This window comes from Ceratina calcarata, unplaced genomic scaffold (genome assembly GCF_001652005.2).
Source record: "Ceratina calcarata isolate Rehan_Ccalc_2016 unplaced genomic scaffold, ASM165200v1 scaffold400.2, whole genome shotgun sequence".
Classification (NCBI taxonomy): Eukaryota; Metazoa; Arthropoda; class Insecta; order Hymenoptera; family Apidae; genus Ceratina; species Ceratina calcarata.
In genome coordinates, this window is record NW_017163423.1 from 27,172 (window position 1) to 41,826 (window position 14,655).

Sequence of the window (14,655 nt, forward strand, 5' to 3'; positions counted from 1 at the left end):
AACTACACATCGCATAGCAACTGGACGCTACGGTTCCGTTTACCTTACGTTCCGCGAATTACTTGCGCAACCTGCGCTACCTTTACATAAGCATTGCCCATACAAACGGTCCGCAGAGAAAACAGACAGAGTAACCGAGGGCTACCTCGATCGTTTGCAGAACGATACGACACCGGCCCTGGCGCCCGCATCGTTGCAGCTGCTGCAACAACTTCAGGCGACGACGAGCGCAGCGACTCCGGTCGCGGCGGGTGCCGGCGCGAACGCACTTTCCAACGTACAACATCAGCTGTTGCTGCAACAACATTTAGGCCTAGGAGCGGCCACCCCGGCACACGCGACTGCGCCCGCCGTGCCCAGTCCGCCGGAAATCAACCCCGCGAACCTCCAAGGCCTGGCGACGCTCGCGTCCCTGAGCAACACCGCCGGTGAGTATGGTTGGTGTCCTCTTTTTATTTTATCTTATTTTACGTTCATTTTTCTATTGCTTTTTATCGATAAAATTCAACCATATGTCGCTTCGTGTTACATCTGTACTTTTCACTTTTTATTTACCATAAAAATGGAAGGTGAGTATGTGCAGATTGGGACAATGATTCTCGACGCTTTCCGCTGTGGGAACAAGATTTCGAAATAATAATAAATTCACGACTCATTTTTTCAATGTGATTGCCTCGATTAGAGCCTAGATTTTTAATAATTGATAAAAGATCATTAGAAAGGAATCAACTTTGCGATAATAGTGTTTTACATTTTAAGTACTCGTTTAAAACGAAGTATAAGGAAATATGCAGACACATACATATTTTTAATTAAGGAAGTGGAGATCAGTTTCTTCCAAGGTTTCTATTTGTGGATAAAAAGTTAAATAGGGAAATAAAAATGTGCTATTGACTTTCATTGACTTCATAACTGGATAACAAGTCAATTTATGTGTTTAGGATTGAGATGTCAATCTAAATACAATAATAAACGTCCTCTATCCATTCGTTCATATTAAATCCGCATCCCTTTTATTCTCATTTTTGAATTATGTACATATTAAAGCATTGGAAAAGTGAACCATAAATTTATTACTATTTTCGGGTCTTGTGAGGAGATCAAAGACTCTTCTCCCCTCACGACAAAGTAACAATAAAAAGTGGGTAGATATGATCATTATCCCAAGCTGTACATACTAATTTACTAAATCAAATTACATAAACAGAAGCATCAATATACACATAAAACCCGTCAAGCTATTTGGGATAAGCAAAAGTTGTTGAACTATTCAGTTACGAAATAAAGTTGAATGAACGCCAAGTTCAGTTTAAATTGTAAATGGATGAAGTAAGCGATAGCTTCATAAATTGTCATATTTCACACGTTTTATGTACAGAAATAATTCCAGTCTACCTATCGAATATCTTTACAATCTCGTAAACTTATCAACGGCGTACTACATTACGTCCCAGTTACTCAGAATTTATTATATTTTTTTATTACAATTTTAAATGCGGTATAGATAACTTTTTTTTTACATAGTACGTAGTAAAATGTTTGCAACCTCGAATGTGCAACAATGAAAATTATTAAAAAGATCAGCCTTCCTATTCGCGAAAAGAGATTTTAATATAGAGCAATCCTGTAAACTCGGAAACAAGTTCGGCGAACTTCATCGCGGCGTGGCCCGGGCAACGATGACTATAATACCCAGCAACTTCTCTATTCTTTCGCGATTCGCATAAATTTCGCTCGTTCACAAACAAATTGCGGTCATACTTTACACGACACCTGAACCATCGTCCTCCTTGTCGCGTACCTAATACTAAGTCGACATTTATCATCCATTGTCCGGCATCGAAAGTCGCGCTCCGTTGTTCGTTACGTGCCCAGCCATCGACAACCGTAAATTATGCATATGTCGAGTCCCGTGACGTTTCGCAAGTTTCGCGGGCTGCTATGTTTAGTTATATTGCATACTTTTTACCGGTTGTCTTCGCGATAATAAAATCATTCGTTTTACGGGTCTGGGAAGCGAGCCATTGGAATGATAGATCGCGGATACCCTCGTCACGCTTTCACGTTAAAAACATCTGTTTACCGCTACTTATTCCCGGCGAACGCACGCTTATTTGACGTTAGGTGCATCCAGTCTTATATAATCGTACTGTTGGACGAGCATAAATCGATGTGTTATCAAGCTTACGTAATATTCTTTTGTCTTTTTCGTTCGATGGTCTGGTAAATTTACCTTATTTTTTCTGTGACAGTAGACTGCGGATTTTTTGCATTTATACAGACTAGAGAATATAAAGTATACATTTAATGTGTAAGAAATATCATTGTATGTACAGCTGCACAAATTGATTCCCGACCCAGTTAGTATGNTATAAATCATGTAAAATCTGAAAAATTATTCTGTCTTTGATCGTTTAAATATAATAATAAATTACAAATGAAATTGAAAAAATAGACAGACATGTTGAGGCATTTTTTAAAGTCTTTTCTATGGACGGTTTACGAGACTTTGTTGTTATTAGTCTCACTTTGAGGAACGTATAGACGCGACAGTTGATTACTGTTCCTAAACCTTCCTATTAAGACTGTTTTCGAAAAGAACGGTTTTATTCCAATCCCGAATCTAATCGCTTCTCGTATGTTGGATAACGTACGTTGCAGCAAACGCAGGAGTGTCGCCAATGAGTATGCAGAACCTAGTCACCCTAGCTGCCATGACTGGCGGAAACAGCAACCTTCAAGTGTCGCCAAACAGTGAGTAACACGAAAAATTTCCATCGCGACACGAACACGCATAATCCATAAAAACACGAGCCATGCAATTTTCTTTATACGATGTGTACTGTGTGTTCGTCCTCGTTTTGAACGTCAAAGTAGAAGACTAGTGAATGAATAATAATGTCTAAAAAAAAAATGTAATGCTTTTGCAGAGGAGGTCAGCTTGAAACATTTAAGCGTGCACATCGATTAGGTAACTTATAAATTTATAGTCTTGAGTCAAGTAAACGGTTGCCCAATTGATTTGCACGCTACCATGGAATTGAAAGAGTAACAGCATGATGGAAATCGTAAGGATTAATCTAATCCCATGATTAAAACGTAATTTATCAAATATATCAGATATTGATTAATCTGTCATCAAAGACTGTGCAACTTCATTTTGTAATGTCTGTACGTGTGAATATATACATATACTATATACTATATACATTTGCTCATTTATCTGTTCCATGTGATTGTGTGTAAAAAATATCGTACAAAAATGAGTTTCGTCAAATGATCTCTAGTGTCTGCCTTTAAGACGTAAAAGCAGTTTCTAGTCTTTGCTTGAATTTGAGTAAATAATAATCAGAGCATTAGTGCTTTTCATTTTTGATATTTTCTGTGTAATTGAACATGGAATTAATTTTTCATATTTCTTTGAATTCATTACAATTTCTCTATAAATGCAGACAATTCGCAGTCTACTCATGAGTATTAAATTTTACTTGCATTAAACATTGGCTAACAGTTTTGTACTAATGATGTAGAATCTCAGAGGAAACGAACGTGCCAATATTTTTCTGACTCACTATGAACGATTCTCATTATACGTTTCGTTGGCTGTGATCTAGTTCGATCGTTTAGGAGCACGTTATACGATCGCAATAACGTTGAAAGCTATCGTATCGCACGATGAAACACATTTACTTATTTCGTACAGAGTGCAGCTCGGCTATAAGTGAATTTCGGCCAAGTTTACGCACTGAATATGTAAACACGTTACTAACTCCGCTTGTTAATATCGTGAACGTGTTCTGTGTTTCAGCGTTAAGCGGACTGGCGAATTCGACAGCAGGTATGTCGCTATGTACGTGTCATATTGCCTGGTATAGTATTAACAATTACTAAATTAATCTCTCTGCTGTTCAACGTTCTAACTTTCCCCTCTGTCAATTCACATCTCCGACCCACCACATTCGAGCCGCCGCTCGAAGGAGTCATAATGCGTTTACGAATACTGAACTTAATTTAATGTCTCTTTACTTTCGCATACCTGCGTGTCTGGTCAGGAATTGTTGGCCATACGTGTATAAGGATGATAGTTTATATCAATTTTTAGGTCTGTAAAAAATAGATATCCTTGCCCTTATTAATATTCTCAGCTGTTGATACTTTTTGAAACTCTCAAATATTAGCACGTATTGACCTTTCAGAGAAGTTGTTTCACGTTTTCTTGAAATTTTACTCATGTCAACTTTATCAGAGATCTAAGAATACACATACTGATACGGTGTACCACGTAGGAATTTTAGATAGTACCAGCTGCGAAAGCTTGGAAAGTGACAGTCTAAAACTTTCATATTCAATATTCTGTACTGTAGTGAGTGTTTCAAGTAATGTATACTGGTTTTAAAATCGTAGTTCCGTCTCTACATAAAAGTAGGTCAACAGGTAAACTCCGTATCTATTATATGTATAAAAAATTAGGTTTTTTAGATCTGTAGGAAACTATGCCTACGACTTTTCATAATTATTCGCAAATTATTTTCCAAATAAATATTCCTATCTATCAATGCATAACAATTTGATGTTGATGTTAAATGTTACAACATGAATTTTACTATTAATTTAGGATTTTTTTAAATTATTTCTTTAGATCAATGAAAAACTATACCAACGATATTTCATAATTATTCAGTGCATAAGAGTTTCATATAGATACAAAAAGAATGTTACTATTCATTTAGTAATTTATCAGTAAACTTTATTCATCGCTTAATAAAATTTGGAATTGATATAAAAATCTTACATTTTCAATTGAAACATATTTTGCATTCTTTCTCCCATAAATCGTATCTCAAAATGAAATATAAATATTAACTGTAAAACGAATTTGGTATGTTCGCCTTGATACACGTATAAGACCAGTGGAACACGCGCACATAAACGTTCCACGTTCCATTACATACAGCCCCTCTGCGTTTCGTTCCATTCTTTCAGAACATTTTGATTTCAATATCCCCGGATCCCTCGCATATTCGCTCGTAACGCACCAAGTGCACCGAACGATTACATATACATACATATACTTTAGATCAATGAAAAACTATACCAACGATATTTCATAATTATTCAGTGCGTAAGAGTTTCGTATAGATACAAAAAGAATGTTACTATTCATTTAGTAATTTATCAGTAAACTTTATTCATCGCTTAATAAAATTTGGAATTGATATAAAAATCTTACATTTTCAATTGAAACATATTTTGCATTCTTTCTCCCATAAATCGTATCTCAAAATGAAATATAAATATTAACTGTAAAACGAATTTGGTATGTTCGCCTTGATACACGTATAAGACCAGTGGAACACGCGCACATAAACGTTCCACGTTCCATTACATACAGCCCCTCTGCGTTTCGTTCCATTCTTTCAGAACATTTTGATTTCAATATCCCCGGATCCCTCGCATATTCGCTCGTAACGCACCAAGTGCACCGAACGATTACATATACATACATATATATACCCGGATCGACGAGCAACGCTATTATACTGATTAAATTATGAAAAATTTGCAAAATCTCACTTCGGGAATTACATATAGGCGAAATCGTGGATCTTCTTTCTTTCTTTCTTTCTTTTTTTATATGGACGCACATCAGCGTTTTAATGTGCACAATTTTTTTTCGTGCGTAGCTGTCCTTCTTGGAAAGACCGGAAACACAGGTGAGAAGAGATTGCAACTGCATAAAGCATTCTTATATCGGTCCGTCTATTGCGACTCGTATACACACTCTTATTTTCTTTCATTTATTCGTACCTTCATATTCTCACTCTATGTATCCTATCACACAATGTTTTAGATTTACAGTCAATCATGTAAATAAGAGGATTATCCTTTCATCAAACTCTAACTCGATATTCTGTAATATAAATCTCGTCTACATATTACATGATCATTATCCTCTGTCGTGCATATTCTCATAGACTAATCGCGTTGTAATTAGTTGGCTTGTTAACAAATAGAAGGAAGCTCGACCAATATTCGTCAATTAGTTTTGAATTAAGCTTTAACTTGTACGTGTCGTTTCATAGTATTTATATAATATGTACTATAATGGATTCTCGCGATGAATGATGTCTGTTTGAAAATGTCCATACACCTAATTGAGCTTCAAGTTACATCAAATTATATATTACATATAAATGCGCTTGTATTTCTCAGGAAACGCAAATTACAATTAAAAGCCTATGAATTAGTCGAAAATTGTTCAGGCGTTGTTTCATACTTCCTGTATATAGTCGCTTATTGCAATTAACTATACACATCAACAAACATGCACGTTGGAACAATGTATATTTATTCGGAAACTACGTCCCTCAATTACGTTATTTAAGTCATAATATGGATCTGTGTTTTAAAAGTACATCGCTTCTGGTAGCTACTCAACGCGCATGCTACCGCTCGCATTATTAACCGAATAATGCTCATATTAATAGAGCTACTCTTTGTTTTTTTTTGCTGATATATATTATATAGCATGAAGCATGCCGGTCAGAAAATTATGTACCGCAAACAAATGATCTTATTAATTGACCGGATATTATTGTAGAATGAAAGTAAGACAAGGATGTTAAACATGTAATAAATGAAGTCGATTTCCATTTTCCAAGGGTCCACCGGTGGCAGTCTCAGTCCTGTGACGTCCTTAGCGCTCAATTCCCTGACAGGAACACCTTTGAACGGATTACAAGACTCTTTGAGCAACGCCTACTCCAGTTTGCAACAATATGCAGGTAAGGAACTTAATTAGAGAAATGTCTGTCTCGTTCTGATCAGGATTATCACATGTATCACATTGAAAGAAAAGCTAGTGATTATATAGTAAAGAGTGTTGTTCTAACGAATAACTGTGCGCCTTAAAGCTCTCATTGGAAAGACGTCGGTGACGACCATGGAAAAGAAAAAATTACATAGTGAGTAACAAAACACCAGAAACACACGAAGTGGAATGCCTGAAATCATTAGCGCTATGCAATATACTATGTACATAATGCGGATCTAGTGTACTGTACCGTTTTCTGATCGATTTGCACGTGATCGATCTGAATCTCTAGAGGCGGTCAGACAACGCTTGAATTAAGAATTTTTTTATAGTTGGCGATATGAATCCGAACGCGGGGCATATGTAACCGTAACGAAAGTGTAATTTTAATCTCGACATTAGCTGTTTGCACGGATACCTATTCGTAAAATGAAATGTATCTGATATAAGTATGTAACCGCCCACTGATACAAATTCCAACTCACAAGATACGCAACACGAAAATAGGAAGCAACTTGCATTCGCTGTACCAAGAAGCATTATTAAAAATCAAATAGTCAAACTCATGTATGAAATTTGTTTAACTGAAGTTGACTTCAAACTGTTTAAAATGTGGAAATCTTTTAATTATTACTCGGAAGACAAATTGATTGATCTTGTTTTCTGTGTATGTATATTTCCAAAAACGAATAAATGGATAATCGTAAGGAAAAGACTGATCATAATTTCTGTGGTAAAATGCGAATCTCGTGGGATGCGAAGAAGCAAGCACGACGCGTAGATCAATCAATCAACGGGTTTGGGTAAGGAATCGGTTGTACGATGAATCTTGTGCTTTCAGGGTTCCCTGCATCCTCTGCATTTACAGCTGCGGCGGCGGCGGCCGCAGCGGCAGCCCAAAAGGCGAAATTCACGAACACGGACAAGCAGATAGAAGGTCCCGAGGGCTGCAATCTGTTTATCTATCATTTACCGCAGGAGTTTAGCGATACTGACCTGGTCTCAACGTTTCTACCGTTCGGGAACGTCATCTCTGCGAAGGTTTTCATCGATAAACAAACGCAACTGAGCAAATGCTTCGGTAAGCACACAAGTTCTATTCTTGACGTACTATATTTGCCTTTAAATACGTATGTTAAGCCGATCATAAAATTCTCGTCTTAATAGATGAAGATAAATCTTTTTATTGTCAGTTAGTCTTGAATTATACATATCTTGCATTGACTCAACCTGCCCATTACGAAACTCGAATTACGAACGTAATTCCACCCCAAACATGATTTTATTCGTTACACAGTTTGACTCTTAACATACGATCCTGTTTTCGTACACGAAATTTAAAATACCAGGAGTAGTCGATATCAACCAAAGAACAACGGAAGTTAGGAGTTAAAGTAGAAATTTCAATCTTCAAGTTAGAAGAAAATCATCGTCGTTGTTCCTCAGTAATGATCTTCGACACAAATTTCATGATCGCATAATTTCTTTTTAATATCTTATATAACATTATTATTAAATTTTAAGTCGTCCAGTTGAAATTCTCTTATTGTCCTATATATGTATTTAAGTAGTTGACCAAATGTTCGTTATTCACCGAGTGAGATCTAACTATAACAGAATCCCAGTGCAAGTAACATGTTCGAATATTGTTTGAAATGATTTGCAGGCTTCGTGTCATACGATAACGCGACCAGCGCGCAGGCAGCGATCCAAGCGATGAACGGCTTCCAAATCGGCATGAAACGGTTGAAGGTCCAACTGAAACGATCCAAGGACGCATCGAAACCCTACTAGCCGGCATCGTCCACCGTTCGTAGGTAGATACCAAGGACTTCTCGGATACCACGGCTCGGAATCAACGACCCTTGGTGTCCTTACTCAAACCGAGAATGATCCACTGTTCATGCATTTAATTCAGAATCGTCGATCATTGATCGGGACATTTTTCGACTTGAACAGATGGATATTTTCGTTGATCCTTTCATTTGATCGCACACATAGGCGTGTAATCTCTAGTCAAACAGTATTTTTTATAAAGCATTCTAGGTAGGTTTTCGTTCTCTTCAGACGCGAACGAGAGGAATCTTCTATTGAAATTCAAAGTTAACTTCCGAAACGAGGCTGTGATAACGTTGAAGACTTAGGTTGTTTTCTAACGAGTAGAAAATAGGTGAAAACAATTCTATATTATATATCTCATTTTGTAAAGGTTCGAACATGCTCCAAAGGAAATTCGACTTTCTCTGAAGTTCAGGTTTTCTTTACCTGTTAGTCCGTCCACGTACCCATTCTGCTCTTGTGTACAAAAGATTATACCTGTCTTCTTTTCGGCTGTCGCATATCTGTATCTCTCGTGTTAATATATGTATTTCTGTGCCGCTCTTCGAAATCGATACTTTAAGTGGATTTTAACAGGAGCTACAAGTGATAGAAGTTCTAAACGCAGTGGTGACTTCCCCCATTTCTCGGTTTTTTTTTTTTTACTAAATTCTGTTGTTTTTTTTTATTTTCTTTTTATGATGTTTTAAGTATAAAAATAGATAGTTGATAAAACTGTCGATGCATAAAGTATTTGTTTAGTTACTTAATGGTTGAGAATCATTCCGCGAAACTTGTTCAATTTTCTTCGGCCAAAACAACTTTCTAAGTACGTACATGGTCACTATCGATTCTGTACACAGAGAAAATACGTCGCGACAAGATGTTTTAAGCGTGAATCTGGAATTCGTTTATTCCGTTCACCCGACATGGATATTATTAATTAATCATATCCTATTGTTACAAACGACACCAATAAAATTATTTTTTATTCAAATAAGTTTACATAAACATAACTATATTAAATAGACATGGATATTATTAATTAATCATATCCTATTGTTACAAACGACACCAATAAAATTATTTTTTATTCAAATAAGTTTACATAAACATAACTATATTAAATACTTATAAATATGTAAGTAAAAAGAGCGTAAGATTCAAACAATGCATCTCTGAATCATCTTTCATAGAGTACTTGAAATTCGTGCGCATTTTATCGAATGTAATTTCTGTTGCAAAAGTAGAGCTTCTATTATAAACACGTTTATTGTTAATTTTTGAAACGAGACCCGATTTTCAATTAAATGTAACGTCGTCGCTCGTCCTTTGATATCTTCGAAGGTGGAACCCTTCAGCCCTTCCCGTACACCGCTCTATCAAACCTCTTTTTTCTCGCGCGGTCGGTCAGTGGTGTAATCAAAGTTCATATCGTTGCGAACGGCTGCCAATCAAGCTTATTGTGCTAACTTTTGTGCACAAAGTGGAAAAATTACATAAACGTGAAGTTTCACTAACAATGTTCACCGTTGTAGCTTCTCCTACAGGATACGAGAGTATAAGTAGTAGTTCGCTTTGAGTTTACTTCCTCTCACGCCACGTTAAGTTTCTCGTACGTTTATGACTAAACTTACTTTTGTTCTTGTTGTTCTCATTTTTTTTTATTTAATTGTCTTACCTTTTTTGAGACTCGCTTCGACTGTTCCTTTTTTAATCGTTTTTTTATACACACGTATATACATACGTACTGTTCAAACGTTTCTATACATATACATATATTATTTGTCAGCAATTTTATCGACAGTCACCTGTTTATTGCGCTACCAATGGTAGCAAAAAAAAAGCGATCGCAACGGCCTACCTCACTAATTTTCTGATTACGCTGTTTTACACGATTCTGTACTGAAGATCGCGACAATTAGTATTTCTTTCCTAGTTTATCTATTTTTTATATACATATATATACATTTTTTTTTAATTGCTCAAGGATATAGAGAACTTGGAACGTTCTATCGTGACAATAATATTTCACAGTTTGATGGTTAATTTTTACGCTATGATACGCTTCATTAGTTGTTAGTACTAACATCGCCGTGTGATCTTTTTTTTCTGGGATACCGTCGGACGTCGACGTACCGTTATCAACAGTGATTCGTCGATTCTCGTCTCTCGTGAGACATATCGTTGTTCTTCAAATGCTTCTAACAATTGTTATTCTATTAATTTATTTATGTAGTAAAGAGACAGAGACGTCGATGGATCACGACGGTATGAAGGAAGCAACAAGTATGGAATTAATTATCAATTTCAATGTTATAGACGTTTTACGAATGTTTGATATAAATGAGATTCTTGTTACTTCTGTTCATCTAAGGCGACGTTTCGACAAACTACCTGTGTACATGTTGCACGGTGACGTCATATCCGCAAAATTTTGTGCCAATGTCTTCACGCGATTCATTCTTCGCCAAGTTTCGGCGAGCAACAAAACGCAATTTCTCTCGTATGCACGAATGCGTTACTTTCGAACGTGTATCTTTTTTATTTCTGCTATCTTTATCTAAATGTGCAGCAGTACCTTGTTTACTCGAATTAATCACGACCCAAACTTTTAAATCAATCGACTAATTCTATCTTTCCTATTAGCAGGGATTGAAAAGATTCCAAAAATAATTGTATATCGGTTCTGACCAAAATAGTTACAGAGAAGCGAAAAAATGTCAAAACTGTTATTTCTCGGTTCTGCATTTCCGTTCTACCGATACCTATTAAGGTGAACCAAAAATTCGCACGTTTATTTTGTTATTTTAGTTTGTACAATTCTTTGATGTCAATAAAGATACTTTATATACAAGTGTTCTTTTGGTTCACCCTAACAGTAGTAATCGATTTTTTTTATTTCAACTGAACTTTTTGATTTTCACACAACAGGTATTAACGATTACCTGGCTTTATGACTTTCGGTAATAGCAGCCACAGGTTCCCTTCATATAATCCGTTAAATCGAGGTCCTATTATATATTTAATAACAGTTACGTCGTTTTTTCGTTTCTTGATAATTGTTAGAACCGATATCCCAACTGCTTTCAACCCCTGATTTATAGTACTTAGACACGAATGGCCCCGCTCGCTTACAAAATGTGGAAAACTATGTTCACACATTTCCAGTAAACTGGGTTCTGCAGTATATCGTGTACAATAATTTATCGATGTCAATGAGCAAGTAATCACCAGAATTCGCTTACTGGAAAAAGAATTCGCGCATTCGATGAAAGTTTCCGAGTCAATCCAGCGCCGACGACGGCCCCGGACCCAGGTCGGCGATAATATCCGGCGCGTCACCGTGCACGTTTACTCGGGCTAATCCTAAATATCTGGTGTGTGGTGGTGACTAACCTGTCCGTGTGTTTGTTTGTGTGCCAGCAGGTGGCCTGTGACGTTGTGACCGTGTTCTCGATCGGAGTCGCCGTGCCATGTCAGTCTCAGTCAGTCGAATCGGTCAATCGTTTGATCGATCTGTCGATCAGTCACATGACTCCTTGGTCAACCTTCTTGATCAGTCATTCTGTGTCTGTCGGTGCCTGTACACATCTGCCCGTTCTCGCTCCTCTCTCACTAAAAAAACACAAAAAAAAACAAAAAAGAAATACGAAGTCCGCTCCCAGACATGATTACTACACGCATATTATTACTATGACACGTCCTGTACTTTTTTTTTCTTACGCGACACACCATCTCCTTGAGGAGGATACGAAAACGGCTCCTCGAACTAATTCACTCACGAGCTACCTCCACGTTTTAATTTCGCGTACGTCTCCCACGTACGGTCGCCACTGCGTGGTCTGTTCCGCATTCGATCGGAGATAGAGACGTCAGCGTCGATTATCAATAACGCTACACCATCGTACAATAAAGAGCGGTATAGCAGAGGGAAAGAAAAGGGGAAATCCTCCTTGACGATCAACCCCGGCCAACTTAAACACTCTGGATCAAGTCGGGTGCGAGAATTAATCCGGAATGCGGGAACGGAAACGAGGAATCATCGTGGGAAAGAGAACAAAACGCGCACTCGATATCTTGCGAGAACTTGAGAGAGAAAGAGAGAGAGAGAAGCCACGGTAATTGATAAAAAAGTGTAGCGAGGCGGAAATTGAAGGCACCAATCGATCGAACGCCTACGTTCTTATGTTTCTTGGGCTGAAATATGACACGATGCTACCCTATTTCTCTGTTTCTCTTGTATGTTGTGTGTACATATATATATAAATCTATATATATATATTGCGAATGCGTATGCATACCCATATAAATGTGCATGTGTATGTACGATAATATGCGTATGCGCGCGATGCGATCTAAAACTGATGAGGAACGTTATAGTCCGTTGTAAATGTAGTTACGATTCTTCGCTTCAACTACTTACACGATCGAACGGACGACAGAGGAAATAGGATCAGTTTTAGATCGCAAACGAATTCTTCGTGGACCTCTAATGTAAGAAATGTTTGCGTACAATCAGTAACTAGCTGTTAAAGAAGTGAAAAAGAAACAATGGAACAGAAACAAATTGTATGCTCTTTCCTTGAGACCGGGACTCTGTGTACCTTGTATCATAACGAATTCGTTCGCTCACCGACTGAGAAACGATTTTTATCGACTCGTTGTTTCGGGATCGCTGTCAGCGTCACGAAGTGCTTGTTCATATGTAGATAAAACGTTAAGGGAACGTGCACTAGTTACTGCATAGTGCTCGGCTCTAACCGAATAAATTAATAGGGACAAAATCGCGTAGGAAATTGGGGAACGACGAGGAGGGTGGAAAGAAAAATAATAATGAAACGTGAGTGAAATCGTGCTAGTAATGAGAATGAAACTATTATAAGCGGACTGAGACCGCGGTCGGGTCTGGTTGTAAATTAATGATAACGTGTAATGATGTAAAGATTACCAAAAAAAAGAACCAAAAACGAAAAAAAGACAAAACTGGGACAAGGAGACAAAACGAATCGTAGGGAAGAAAAAAAAACGATACATAAGTAGCATTTTTTAATGACTTTGTGATAACGTTGTACCGTACCGTAGGATTGGACTAGGATCGCTTTTTAAACGTGTGTATGATAGAAAATAAGCGTGGCAACTTGTAACGATGGAGGAATTCCGAAGAGACATTACGATGGAAGAAGAGAGGCAGACATGCGAGATCTTTTTCATTGGTTGACACTTCACTCTAGCGTGCACGCGATCATCCTTCTTTTCTTTTTTTTTTCTTTCTTCGGGGGTACTTACGATTCGTAATTTTTTTTTTCTTTTTAATTGTGATCTCCGTTGTGTTCGAACCTGTAGACGAACTGTACGGTCACAAGTTCAACAGGTATAAAAAGAAGAATGGTACTTTTCAGTATATCGTGTGAGAAAATGATAAGTAAATTAGAAAAATTCGTTGTGGACGTTTTTATTCGCTGAATACTCGGCACTCACGTGATTGTACACGAATTAATCTTGAGTCAGTAACCATTCATGTTAAATCGCAACCGACAAATATAAATGATTTTACTAAACACGTGAACGAACTTGTACTTTTGTTTGTATCGTCTGCGTAGTATTTAAGCTTTTAAGAACAATGTAGAAGCGACCGGAATCACGCGTTGAAATTGTCAGAGATATTTTAATTGATCCTCCGTGGTTCGGAATTCATGTTGAAGGACCCTTACGTCGTTACTGATGCAAGATTAACTCATTGGCGTCATTGTTAGGTACTTAATTTCATTGTAAACTTAAAAGATGTGCAATTCCCTTGCATGGAAAATCAGAAAAGAGAGAAACAAAAAAAATTGGAGAGTCCAGTAATGATATCCAAGTTAATTTAACATTGCCATTCATTATGTCAGTTAAAGACGAAACAGAAAACAATGACATCGCAAGCTCTCCTTCCGAATGAGAAATTCAAGAAAAAGAAGAACTATGTAAAAACAGAACTTTGTCTAATTTTAAAGAGAAGTATTAAATTAAAAGTATTCCAA

General features: G+C 37.1%; 1 protein-coding gene across 12 annotated transcripts in view; it reads left to right on the forward strand.

The window, feature by feature from the left end:
- Positions 1-14,655, forward strand: part of LOC108626471 (CUGBP Elav-like family member 2) — an 18,043-nt gene extending 3,388 nt beyond the window's left edge. Inside the window, exons 3-11 of one of the 12 annotated variants that reach the window (XM_018027146.2) lie at positions 161-437; positions 2,662-2,754; positions 3,809-3,850; positions 5,685-5,714; positions 6,663-6,785; positions 6,915-6,965; positions 7,656-7,895; positions 8,481-8,631; positions 12,062-14,655. In XM_018027146.2, the coding sequence (XP_017882635.1) occupies positions 161-437; positions 2,662-2,754; positions 3,809-3,850; positions 5,685-5,714; positions 6,663-6,785; positions 6,915-6,965; positions 7,656-7,895; positions 8,481-8,608 (984 nt within the window). In that variant the 3' untranslated portion in view covers positions 8,609-8,631; positions 12,062-14,655. Of the gene's footprint in view, positions 1-160; positions 438-2,661; positions 2,755-3,808; positions 3,851-5,684; positions 5,715-6,662; positions 6,786-6,914; positions 6,966-7,655; positions 7,896-8,480; positions 8,632-12,058 lie in introns of all 12 variants that reach the window. The other 11 variants (XM_018027150.2, XM_018027149.2, XM_026814843.1 and 8 more) reach the window with 11 other exon arrangements.